General features: G+C 29.5%; 1 protein-coding gene across 1 annotated transcript; it reads left to right on the forward strand.

Moving 5' to 3' along the window:
- The first annotated feature begins 5,944 nt into the window (after positions 1 to 5,944).
- Positions 5,945 to 14,830, forward strand: LOC148300484 (dynein intermediate chain 2, ciliary-like). Its single transcript, XM_088274694.1, has 15 exons — positions 5,945 to 5,974; positions 6,946 to 7,071; positions 7,956 to 8,157; positions 8,809 to 8,919; positions 9,157 to 9,362; positions 9,437 to 9,571; positions 9,918 to 10,050; positions 10,136 to 10,303; positions 10,738 to 10,881; positions 10,970 to 11,079; positions 11,782 to 11,944; positions 12,647 to 12,875; positions 13,226 to 13,325; positions 13,891 to 14,024; positions 14,580 to 14,830. The coding sequence occupies exons 1-15, from the start codon at positions 5,945 to 5,947 to the stop codon at positions 14,758 to 14,760; spliced, it is 2,172 nt and encodes a 723-aa protein (XP_088130820.1). The 3' UTR covers positions 14,761 to 14,830.
- The last annotated feature ends 86 nt before the right edge of the window (positions 14,831 to 14,916 follow it).

Raw genomic sequence — 14,916 nt, forward strand, 5'->3', positions numbered from 1 at the left:
TTTGTGTATGCAGATGAAACAGTATTTCTTGCTGATAACAAAGAGGACCCGCCGGCTCTTGTAACAGGTCGTAAGTCATGAAAATACTCTAGCGATAAGATAAGAAAATACAATAGCAACAAATATGTATATATATATATATTATAAATATATATGTATATATTTATATATATATATGTATATATATATATATATATATATATATATATATATATATATATATATATATATATATAATATATATATATATATATATATATATATATATATATATATATATATATATATATATATATATATATATATATATATATATATATATATATATATATATATATATATATATATATATATATATATATATATATATATATATATATATTATATATATATATATATATATATATATATATATATATATATATATATATATATATATATATATATATATATATATATATATATATATATATATAATATATATATATATATATATATATATATATATAATATATATATATGTATATATATATATATATATATATATATATATATATATATATATATATATATATATATATATATATATATATATATATATATATAAATATATATATAATATATATATATATATATATATATATATATATATATATATATATATATATATATATATATATATATATAAATAAATATATATTTGTATATAAATATATATATATATATATATATAATATATATATATATATATATATATATATATATATATAATATATATATATATATATATATATATATATATATATATATATATATATATATATATATATATAATATATATATATATATATATAATATATATATATATATTTATATATATATATATATATATATATATATATATATATATTATATATATATATATATATATATATATATATATATATATATATATATATATATATATATATATATATATATATATATAATATATATATATATATATATATATATATATATATATATATATATATATATATATATATATATATATATATATATATATATATATATTTATTTATATATATATATATATATATATATATATATATATATATATTTATATATATATATATATATATATATATATATATATATATATATATATATATATATATATATATATATATATATATATATATATATATATATATATATATATATATATATATATATATATATATATATATATATATATATATATATTATATATATATATATATATATATATATATATATATATATATATATATATATATATATATATATATATATATATATTATATATATATATATATATATATATATATATATATATATATATATATATATATATATGTTTACCATATATATAATATACATATATTTTTATATTGTAAAATATCTGTTGCTTCTATTTTTTAAGACAATGTGCGTCCCATGTAGTGAATATGTGTTCAAGAATAATTTGATGTGTTACTCGTATAAGTTGATAAAAAACGCAGTACGGAACGGTATTTTAATTTACGATTTCGATTTCAACTTGGAATGCTTTGTAAAATTCTCAGTTTTAATTATTTCCTGAGAAATCATTTAAAAACTATTTTATTTTATGAAAAATATGAATTGAGTTCTTCTGTTTTGGTGATTACATTTTTTTTATTTAGTACCACAGAATGGAGAATCAACTACAGTAATTAAATCAACGACTGTAAAATTCTTTGTTATATGAATTCACATTGAAAAAAGGCAACTTTTACCTGAAACCTGATATAAAACGGTTGTGTAACTTGATTGATATGATCTAAATTCCTTGTACATTTTCGGTTCAGGACAATAAATTAAGGTTATTTGTGTCTCGTTATTCAATATTCAAATTCTATTATCCACAAAACTACGCACATTTCTAGGCTTTTGTTGTACTGTTTTGGCTGAGCCTGAATTACGTTTAGAATTTTTCCTGACATCCGACGTTTTCATAAAGTATTTACACAAATTTCGTTCGGTAACTTTCCTCATTAAATTCCGCATGCCAACAGTGCGGATGGAGGTTTATTCGTTGAACTGTGATTTCTATTTATACAAGCTAATAAACTCCTAATTTCCCCTTTCATTTATAAATTTATATGCCATTTAAACTTGGGTCTCACGCAAAAATATGCCATCCAGCTTTGTAAACTAAATTCAAAGCTTACCTAACACGATCATTTATGGGGGGATTATTATTATATCTGTTATGAACTTTTAATTGTGTTTGATACCCTTCGAAAATAACCTTATCTAAATTATCCTGATGGTAAAGTTTTTCCCATTATATCAGATTTCATATCAGCAGTTTACATTAGTATAAGTATTTTATCTCTCCAATATTTAAATACACCCCAGAGTATCTAAAGGAGCTGTGTATTCCAAACGAATTGGTTGATAGACGTCTCACGCTTCGATCGTCTAATGATAATTGTTATAAGTAAGGTGATCTTATCAGGTCACAATCAGCGCACTAAATTTGTAGAGCGTGCCTTTGCTGCAACGGGACGGATGGCGTGGAATGCCCTTCCACCAGAAGTTAGAAATTATTCAAAATTATTATTTTTATTAAAATTATTATTACCCCATGAGACAAAAACTTATGTATCTTCCATTTCGTTTGCCTTCTACTTTCTCTTCAACTTTATTTGTCAAAAGTGAATTTATAAAAAAAAAATAATATGGACCTACATATTTTAATTTTTAACCCATTCAAAACGCAAAAAAATATCTTACAATAAAAAAAAATACATGAAATACAAATTACCCATTAATTTTGTACTCGTAATTATTTTGCCAATTCATTAATTCTTTATGTACCAGACAATAGCAGTTAGTATCTTCGTGCCCGTTTGTACCTAAATACAATTAATATTGACGATTTCGGGTCAATGTCGTCTTTTGTCCGTATGCTAGTTTCAGTGCACAATACAATGTGATGATGGAGCCAATTTGTCATTTGCGGTAATTTGGGATAATTTCAGGTGTTTTCGATCCGTTCTGTGAGTTCTACGATCACAGCAAACCTCCGTCATGTAAGTAAATTGCAATAAGCGCAGAACAATCCGCCATCTTGCCGTACCTGTTCCCAAAATGGCGGCACGTCATGCAGAAAGACGGTTTCGTGTCTGTCCTATCATCTGGCTGTGCATGTTTTGCAATAATTTCGAATTAATAAAATGTTTTTTGCAATGTTTTTAGAGATTTATCTGGATATTGGTTGTGCTGTCAGTCACGAGTATTGCATGATTTAGAAAATCATTTGTCTTGTCGTCCTTCATAGCACTAAATGTCATTTTAAAAATAAGGTTTCCATTGAAAATATTATTTTTATTATTTTTTAAGTATGACAGAAGAAATACTTTACATCACTTTATGTATTAATAGGGAGGTACAATTAAAAACTTATTTTATGGCACCATCTTAAATGAAAATGGCATTTTTTGTAAAATAAAACGTCATTTATTTAAACATCTACATCAATATTATTATTTATTGTATGTCGGGATTTGAATCACACCCAATGTAACACATAAATACTATTCAATCATGTTTTAAATATGTATTACTAATGTCGAAGAAACATTGCACGAATGACTAGAAAATTCATATGTATGTCCCATGCACTTGCACGACACAATGTTGGGACATACATATACGAGTATATGTCCAGTAATAGATTTACTATACGTTACAGTCAAGTAATGAACAGTAAAGTACAAGCAAAGTAAAGCAACGTCCCCACACCGGATGTGTCACGGAACGTTGTCACGCAGTTGGTTGCAGTAGGAACAACTTTCATTTTATTAGTTCAAAGTTAAACCATTTTGTGAAAAAACTTTTACCTAATTTACTAGAACCTGTTTATGGTACAAATGTTTGATAATAAACGCGAATCTTTCTAAACTCACCGTACTGTTAATGAAGAAAGTTTGTCAATTAATAATTAAAGAACTTTATGTTCATTTCTTACCTACTGGTTCATTTAAAACATATCTAATAAGGAATTTTAACAAAGTAAGCAGAATTAAAGAAATATTGGAATTCACCTTTAATTATAGACAAATAGAATTCATTAATTGAAGTAATAAATTTCCTACATTGTCTGAAATCTGAATTATGTATAATAGTAACCCTTTTAAGGCTTAATATTATGCAATTGGTATTACAATACGACATTAAAGTTTTTCATTTAATTTGGTAATATTTAATATTTATTATCAACTAAATAAAAACCCACATGTCTTGAATATTTGCTATTAAGCCATTAAGTATATATTTCAAATCTGTTGTTTAAATATATGTTAACCTATTTTAATTATTGTCCGTCCGCCTCCATAGTGCAATGGTCAGCACGCTCGGCTACCGTTCTGGAGGTCCCGGGTTCGATTTCTAGGAGGGGGTCAAATAAATATTAGTGATTTATCACTGTAATATTTATTCAATATTACCCTTGACTGGTACCTGAAGCGGAGGGTTGATCACCTTTCCTTCATGTGGTAACGATCAAGATAACACTGCGTTTATATGATGCAGTGCCCTATGCACCATTGGGGTGCGGATAAGGGTCTGAAGAATTTTAATTATTTATATTTTAAATTAATACCAAATTTCAAAATATTTATCTATAATTTGACTCTTTGTGTATATAGGTATATTTACTTATATATTCACGATAACATTTACAAATTCTAAATTCAGTATTTGTACCACATGCTTGTATGACAACTTAACTGTGACTATGATAACTAGAAAAGGCAAATTGTAAAAAATACACATTATAAAAACTCACAAATAAAACTACAGGCATGAAGGACCATTGGATATAACTTCGAAGGATTTTCTATTATCGTCTTGAAAGTAACCCTCTATTTTAACTAAAAGCCCCACCTTTTTTGCCCCAAAGGTACGTTTATTGGCTCAAAAAGATTGCTTTTGTAGCCCGGAAGACTTGCCAGCCAAAAAAATTGATACAGTGTAAATTGTCCGGAATAAATAGAAAACTTATCGTAAAACTGTTCCCTTAAAATAGTACAACAATTTAAATCGCGGGTAACGCCGGGCAAAAATACTTTATAGTATTTTTCCTAATCCCTGTAAAAACCCAGACTTCTATTATATATCCTCAACTCAATAATTTAAATTGTAAATAAAAACATTTGTTTTTGTCACTTGAGTATTATATTTATTTTTCAACGACTAGTTTCGGAAGTGACAGATGCTCTCATCTACGGATTTAAGTATAAACTAATCGTAAAAAAATAAATATAATACTCAAGTGGTAAAAATATAAGCGTTTTTATTTACAATTTAATCATGTCTTATCACAAAGTGAATGCCGAAACAACAAATAACTTAACGTAGATATTGATTTGCTAATAAATAAATTTAAACTTTTTTTATTTTAAATACACATTGAAAATATAACATTTTTGTAAAAAAAAAATTAAAAGTAATAAAGACTAACCACAAAGTAAATGCTTTAAATATTAATAATATTGAGAATAAAAAATGTTTGGCTTTACTCAGTGGGATTGATCGGATTTCGTGACCGTTCTAGTTTTTTTTTACAAGGGTCGGGATTATTTTTAACATTTCAAGTAATAAAGCTTCCACAAATAACCTCCCCGTTCCAATTCCCTCTCCACATAAACAACCCTTATCTCATAGAAAGTATTTGAGAAAGCTTTACTTCTGTTTACGGTTCAGTTATCAAGCAACGCGGGCTGAGTCGGACGTCTATTTTATGTATTCAACTTCGTTATAATTTCTCGTGATACCATTAAAAATGTATTGGAATTTTAAAATGTTGAGAATGATTTAAATCCAAATCGCGTAAAAAGTCAATATTGGTTAAAATTTTACGTGAACATTAAAAATGTCCGAACTTTGTTCAGAACTCGACGATGTAAGTTTTTAAAAAAAAAATATTATTCACTTATATAAGAAATGAGAAAATTAACAATAGCAATGAATAAACTCATTATTTATTGCAGATTCTAATCCTACATTTAAATAAGTTATTTTTTATCTAGGTTTTTATCGATGAAAAGAAAAAGTACAATGTCTTAAGTTTATTACAGACATTTGTTGGTAGAATTGCATCTTATATAATAAAATGCATAGTTTGAATAACTATATAGTATTTTTCCACATTTATTTAATGTGATCAGTGACCGGGTTGCGTCATTACGGACACCATTAGACTGGTCTGATAATGTCGGTAACGACGAAACCCGGTAACTTGTCAAATAAAGTAAACGTAGAATAAACTATATACTTAGTTGTTATTTTATTCAATATAATAATATCGTTTAAAAAATATCAATCAAATAATTCACTCATAATTATATACGTTTAACGATTTATATCTTTTATGTTCATTGTATCAGAAAAAAAATCTATTTGAATCGTAATTATATGTAAAAGACTTTTTTTAAATACATTTTCACTAAAAATTATTCTAATTCTGTATCAATTTTGTGTATTATTATTATCAGAATTTTTTAGTATTGAAAATTTTGTGCATATATTTTTTAAATAATAATCTGTCAATTACCCTTTTGAATTATCTTAATTGGAAGTTTTACGATCTCTCTAAAAGTTAATTTAAAAAAATTAAATCGGATTTTTTTAATGTAAAAGATTACAAGCTTTTATGTAAAACATAAAAATAAAAACTTTAATACTTTTTGGATCCTCTCAAGTCTCTTCCTTAGTTTTATTATTTTTAAAAAATCCATTTAAACTTTGTACCATACATATTCAGGTGCGGACTAGTACTAATGAAAACAGTGCTATTTTATTAAAAATAAATAAATCTGTTGTATTTTATTTTTTACATGGCGTTATTTTGTGCTAACGTATTGTGGATACCAGGAGAGCAAATTCAAGAAAGGGACCAGCAAGGGAAGCGGAATAGGAGATCCGGAAGAGGTTCCTGACACTCTCAAAGTTGTCAAGCCGCTCATCAGACCCCCCGATCAAGAACGACTATCAGAAGCGGTAATTTTAATTCGTATTTTATTGAAATCGTTTTATAATACATCTTCTTTGTCTTATATTAGATCTGAAGATCGGTTTTTCTCAAGAAAGTGACTCCTCCTGTGATGTTGACATCAACCATATTACATAAATGTATAATTAATTTCACTTTGAAATTGGTACACTAGAATTTTACAGAAAATTGATGGAAGTGTAATATTTCTTTTTTTTTTAATTATTAAAAAATTTGGACTTATATTTATATTTTTATTTTAATAAACTAATTTCTATATATGTATGTAATTGTTAATTAGTCGATTTTAAAATCAAGTTTTTTTTTTCAAACGAATACGATCTAGAAAAAAAGTTTCGGAAGAATAAATAATTAAATAACACTTGTTTTGTGTGGTCAAATTTTTCAGAAAATATATGGAATTTTAATATCGAAGTTATCTACTATCAAAAACCAAGATGTTGATTTATTATTGTCATTAACAAATTTCTTTGAATAATTGTCAGTTAGTCGATCTTAGTCATGTTTTATTTTAAAACGGATACAAACTATCAAAAAGTTTCTACCGAAAATATAATTTTTAAAAAAATACTTATTTGGTGAATTCAAATTTGACAGAAAATTTAATATTGCAATTATTTGCTACAAAAAATAATGATTTTAATATGTGTTGTAAATAACTAATTTCATTAAACAATTGTTATTTGGTCAATCTTAGTCATATTTTATTTTCAAACGGATAAAATAAAGACAAAGTTTTAGCCGAATAAATCAATAATTAAAGAAATACTCTTTATACTCATTTATTTTTTTACAAAAATGTTAATAAAATTAGTATATAACCACTCACCGAAATACTCTTTGTTTTTTTGATAAGGGGTTGTTTTTTCAGCAACTGAAAACAGAGATCACTCGCGTCCTGACTACAATAAATCCTTTGTTACCTAAATCTGAAGCCGAGTACAGTTTCGCTCAAGGGCAGTTCGTGTACAAGGCCCCGGACGAGGTGGGAACCTACTGCCTCTACAGCCTCCACGGCACGGCCATCCGGAAGGAATGCGAGGAAGCTAAAGCTCAGATAGCTGCGGGCTACGGTAAGGGAAGATTCATGATAACTCTCTGGAAATTATTCTAACGATACCGTTGCTATGAAAAACTCACGATAAGTCGACAAATTTTTTTTTTCATAAGTTCCAGACCACCGCACCGCTAAAATGAAAATCGAAATCATTTGATCTAATTAAAAGCTTTTAAACCCATGATTATTTTTACAATACATAACAAATAAAGAATAACATTTAAACAATTTTATTTGTTTTAATTGACGATTCTAACATAACAAAAGCTTTGTTAATCATTTTTCAGTTATATACATTAATTTTATAAGTTAACTTTTACTATCGATCAGTTTTGAAGGAAATAGTTTCATCCTCAAAACTAATTAATACCAAAAAACGTCTACAATAATGTGTAGATGTTTATTGAAATAAAAATGTTTGGTTGTAATCTCAATATTAGATATTTGTGTTAAATACAATATAAACATGTATATGTAGTAAACACATACACATACCAGACGTGTGTTATCAAATGGAAAATCACAAAGTTAGTGTTTCAAATATTGATGATATTTTGCTCCATAAAAATAGAATATGTCCTAAATCATCGCTTTATAAACCATTTCATAAAACTTTTAAATGCGCCAAATTCAATGTTTTTTCATTAATTTACACTTTTGTTTAAAGGTGCTATAAACTTGGACGATTCTGGACCTAAGAAAATTAAAGCGAAGAAATCCACTGAAGAAGAAGAAGAGGAGGAAGAAGAAGAACAAGGCGCTGAGGAAGAAAAACCAGGTCATTAAAATTACAATATTGTTATTTAACTACTACTACTACCATCACGCCGTTTCCCCGCAGGGGTAGGCAGAGAGGATGGAACGCCACACTCTTCTGTCCTGACATACACTCCTTACCTCCTTCTCATCCATACATCTAGTCATACATGCCCTCCGATTGCGCAGACTTTTGACTTATTTAATGAATAAAATAAGTAATTGAAAAATAAAATGATAACAATTTAAACACCAACAGAGGATGAAGAAGAAGTCGAACAAGCTGATGAAGAAGCTGGTGGTGAAGAAGAAGACGGTGGAGGAGCTCCCGTGGAAGCGTCTGATGAAGAGCTGGAGGGATTAGAAGGCGATGAGAAGATCGTCATCCTTCCACGCACCAGGAAGTTAGCCAACCAGTTCAACTTCTGCGAGAGGGCAACTCTCACGGCCAGCTACCCGAGTCGAGTAATAATCTGTTAAGATATTCTCCAAGATTTTTTTTTAGCAGTAATCCACTATGGCATGATTTAAAATTTCAGACGGTGGAAACGCAGACAGTCCCGCCACCGCGAGCCACCTTCTCCGCTACGGCACTGCAGTCCATTATTTACGATTACTACATCCAGGATTATGAGTCTAAAGAAAATGAAAGGGAAGGAGACAAACCTAAAAAGGTAACTTAATCATCTAACAATCAAGTCTTCTTCTTCTTCTTCTTATAGGCCTTGCGGCCTGTTTTTAAGAGGCATTTTCACGTTTGTTTACTCTTTTTTTGTTTGTTTGTTATAAAGTTTTGGTTAGTAAATGCTTCGTTTTGTTTCTAAAAGGAGCAAAATGAAGCATTTATTAACTAAAAATTTGGACACACTCAAAAATATCATTTTATTTTCATTGCAATAAATTCTTCTATTAAAAACATAATATTGTTTTGCTTTTTGTCATTAATTATTTTTAGATAAGACTTTTTAACGTAAACATCTGATGCGTGATATTGATGGGTGTAATTTGGCATTTTCGCAGGCGAAAAAGAAAATCCCTCAACTGAAAGAGAAAACGGACAAGGAGATCGCAGAGGAAAAAATTCAACAAAAAATGAAAGAGAAATGGACCGTTCTAGAGAGACTTGTCAATCAAAATATTTACGACGAAATCGGTAAATTATCCACATCAAATACTACAACCTGCAGATTCACACAAACACACCCATTCCTCGCTCACTTGATCATTTATTTTTATAGGCCAAGACTACCGGTATTGGGAGGACCCGTCAGATGAATTCCGTGACGGAGATGGTTCATTACTTCCCCTTTGGAAATTTTCCTACGAACGAATGCGAAGCAGTACTGTTACTGCCCTCGCATGGAATCCACATTACTACGATCTGTTTGCTGTCGCTTATGGAACCTGTAATATCTTAATTTCTTTACTTTAATTAATTCACTCATCGGCGAGTTCATTGCTTTAATCTATATTTTAATATAAAATCGAATAAAAAAGATTTAAAAAAAATTATATATGTATTTATGTATGAGTTACAAAAGATTGAGTAGTGTGGTAGTCAATCATGGGTTGAATGGTAAATGTTGCACGTATGTAAACTGATCACTTAACGAGCCTACAATAAGTCGTAAGCCCTGTAAATGCCCAGACTTCCATATTCTTTTTCATCATGTTTAGATGTTAAAAATGTTGGTCCATCTAAAGTATAGCACATTGAATAAATATTATATATGTATGTACTTTGAAACACTGCTTTAACGTTATTTAGTATACAATACAAAATAAAATGTACAATTCGCTATCTCTGCTAGTAAGTTTCACAATAGTGTTTTTTCGACAGTGGACTTTATCAACAGCCAAAAAGAAGGATGTCTCTGCCTCTTCACAATCAAGAATCCATCGTTTCCAGAATACGCTGTGATCACGGAATCTCCTGTGATATGCCTCGATATTCACAAAAAGTTTCCGTACCTCATCGTCGTTGGTATGATCAAAATAAAAATAATTATTTAATAATCTTTATTGATGTATTTTTCTCGCGTATTTTATTGATATTCTAATAATATTTGCAGGACTTTACGATGGCAATGTCTGCGTTTATAATGCTCAACTCGCTAACGAAAAAACCTACCAGTACAAAAGTGATACGGTCGACTCAAAACATAGTAGCCTTGTTTGGGATGTAAGTCACTTATTTTGTTTTCAAACACTTTATTGATAGTTGGCCGATTTCGAAGTACAGTAAAACCTCGATATAACGGAATAATTGGGGAGGGAATGTCCATTAACGCTGAAAGTCCGTTATTTGAAAATAGGCTTGAAATAAATCAAAAAACTTTTTTTTGTAAATGTATTTAGATAAATGTATTTAGACAAATAAGCAATTCAAAACACAAACAAAATTATATTTATCATCTTGTCACTCGTCGTGAAGGTACGTTGCTGTTCGATATCGACGCGCTTGCTTTCGTCAATACTGCTTTGAAAAAGAAATCATGTTTTGTATGTTGTTTTTTAAAATGAAATCTTTAAAATTACGAAAATGTGTATTATAGACATATGACGTGATTATCATGGCCGTTAAAAATTGTTTACACTTGAATTTAAGCATGTATCGGAAGCATGTATGTATTAACAGGACGTTTCAATTTTTTTTTCAATTTTCTTGGAATTTTTGTCAGTTGGATGTTCGTTAAATGGAGATCCGTTATATCGAGGTTTTACTGTACTTAATTACATTGTAATCTCTAAGAACGGTGATCTGTTATTTGATAACGCTGTAGGCCACTCCCTCAGATTTTATCGGAATCTTTGGATAGTAACAACTTCTATAGAAATCAATTTCAAATCTTGTTAGATTTGACATTAGAGAGTTATTTCGAAGGTTCGCTGGGGTCCCGATTTGGCTGACGGAGAATGTTGCTTCTGGTCCGTATCCGGAGATGGTAAAGTCACATTTTGGACAGTCCTCCCGGGAGAGCTGTTGGCTGCCACGGCCATTCTGCTGCAACTACCAGGACCCGGTTCTACCATCAAGTCCGTCAGAGGTGCGTTCAATCTTACACTTGATTATTATGAAAACCTATGTACGCCAGTATTGAGAGACGTTCTTTAAGGATTGGATTGAGTAAATTATGTACAAAACCAAACAGCAACGTAGACATGCAACGTTTAAAAATTCAAAGCATACACATAAATCCGTTATTACTTAAATTGAACCCTAAGAATAGACATATCTGCATGCCAGTGTATGGGAGTATATATGTATATATTTTTTCATTCTATAACCTGAGACCAAAATAAAAACATCAATCCTCAGGCCTTCGTTAACAAACGTATTATCTACATAGTATTAATAAATTGAATATTACTTTTATTAGATAAAAATTAATTATAAATGTTTGATATGTACCGATATGGTCAGAACGTAAATATGATCCAAAGAGCGAGAGCAAGAAGACAGTTGCGGACTGATATCAAAGCCCGGAAGGTGTCCTATCTGGGGCATATACTTAGAGGAGAGCTACAATATTACACCTAATAGAGGGTCGACAAGGTGCGGACAGAAGGCAGTTCTCCTGGCTCCGGAATCTACGAGATTGGGCGGGGAACAGAACCGTCGAGGCGCCGTTTAAAGCTGCCCAAGACAAGGATAATTACTCTACAGTGATGTTAGGGGGACCTGACATGACACGCACAGAAGAAGAAACTTTTAAGAAATATTGATTGCATGTGATAATAATTTGCAGGGTGTGGCACGTGTCTGACGTCACACCCGCTGCACTCGGAGGTGTACTTGGTAGGCACGGAGGAGGGGCTGGTGCTGCGCTGCAGCCGCGCCTACTCGCGCGCCTTCCTGGGCGTCCTGCACGCGCACAGGATGCCCGTGCACGCCATCCACTACAACTCCTACGACGGGAAGATCTTCGCCACCTGCTCCGGCGACTGGCGCATCAAGATATGGGAGGACGGCAGGGAGTAAGTCGTTTGTTGCCATTTTGCTGATTCAAAAACTAACCGACACAGGCAGAGAGAATAGAACGCCTCACCACTCTTTCTTTCCATTTCAACACACCTTTTTCAATTTTATCAATAATGCAAATCTCAGCCTTACATTCTATCGTTCTTTCACCATTCGAACATCTATCATACATCGTTTTACCGCACATTCGTCTGAGGGATCGCATTTCGACTGCATTCAGTTTACTTTCATCCTTCTTTTGCCAACTCTATGCTTCACTTCCATACATTGATTGCTGATTTAACAATTTCATAAAAAAAAACAGACAATTATTAAAATCAGGCTATTTTTTTGTAAATATTTTCAGTGAACCCCTGTTTATGTTTGATCTCGGATCGAGCGTTGGAGATGTGAAGTGGGCTCCTTACTCTAGCACTGTTTTCGCCGCGTGCACTTCCGATGGCAAGGTAAGAAATAAAATATCTTTATTGTCAGTCAGGCATCCAAATTAATAATTATTAATTCATAAACTGAATAAATACTTGATGGAAAGATATTTGTGTTAGTTATACATTCTATTTTTTTTCCTTTCAACATTCTTCATACCTTATGTTTTTTTCTATGCCAATAGGCAGTAAACATACTGTACCTTTTATTGCTTTATATTTTACATTTTGCCTTGTGTTTTCTTATTTGTTGCATTCTTATTTATTTTTCAGTCTTGTCAACCTTAATCCCATGTCCCAAAATGAGTGATGTAAATTACTCATCGGGAATATTATACAAATGACTTAGCATATAATATGCTTAAATATATGAAAATGTTTGTGAATTATTTTTTGACAATAAACAAGTATTTATTAAATATATTAAAAAATAGTATTTTCATAAATCGATATACTGTTTTAAATGTATTGAATATTTAAAGCTTGTTTTTACTATTAAAATGCTATTCATGAGATGTGTTATTGATTTTATTGTAACCCTTAAGTTAAATATCATTTACATGCATTCCAACACGTTTTGTTTTAGGTGTACGTGTTCGACCTCAATGTGAATAAATATAAACCAATATGCATTCAAAATATCATATCGAAGAAAATGAAGAAGCTTACGAGGATAGATTTTAATTACCATCTGCCTATTCTTTTGTGCGGTGATTCGAAGTAAGAATGTTTAAACCTTTGCTAGGCTTATTTTATTATGGATACATTTTTTTCATAACACCAAAAGCTTTGTTACTACACTGTTCTAAGTTTTTTACTGCCCTGTAGGTAGGTACGTTTACAGAAAACCGTGAAAGTAATTCTGAGATATTAAAGAAAAACTACCAACAATTTTGTAAAAACGCCCGCCTACCTTCTATTTTGATTCACACAAGATTCTAAAACACATTAGTTATTTAGAAATTAGCAGTCTGAAGATGCCCATTGTTATGACAGCTCTCATTGGTCATAAAATAAGTAGAAACTTACAAAGTATTTTCCATTTTTATTCGTAAATTAGTAAACATATATTTCATTTCACAACATTTTGAGTATATCCAGAAACTTGATCACAAATTGTAAATCATGTTTTCAGACGTTTCCAAGTATTTAAAAATAATATTTAAGAATACGATCTTGAATACATCCAAATTTATATATATTTTTTATTTTGAAGTTTGCTTCTGACGCCCTAATTATTATTTTTTTGTTTTATTGAAATGTTCATATCCACAGAGGAACGATTCACCTGGTGAAGTTGTCGCCAAATCTCCGTGAAATGTGTAAACCCCCCAAGAAGCAACAGAATTTGGATCAACGCACACTCCAGGAAATGAAACTTGCTAAACTTTTGAGTCTCGTCAGAGAACCGCCAATTGAACCGGAAGTGGTCGACGAAAAAGTAGAAGAAGATTAACACCAATACCAACTCGATATTATTATGTATGTTGATAACTGTTACATACAATTTAATCAAAAAATCTTTGAGATAAGTAAATTACCCATTATCATTATTGTTATTAATAGAATTTAAATAAAAATGTGTTGAAGTTAATTTCTTATTCTGGTTCCT

This window comes from Brachycentrus maculatus, unplaced genomic scaffold (assembly GCF_059751285.1).
Source record: "Brachycentrus maculatus isolate JH-2025_06_01 unplaced genomic scaffold, ASM5975128v1 h1tg000706l, whole genome shotgun sequence".
In the NCBI taxonomy this organism is placed as follows: Eukaryota; Metazoa; Arthropoda; class Insecta; order Trichoptera; family Brachycentridae; genus Brachycentrus; species Brachycentrus maculatus.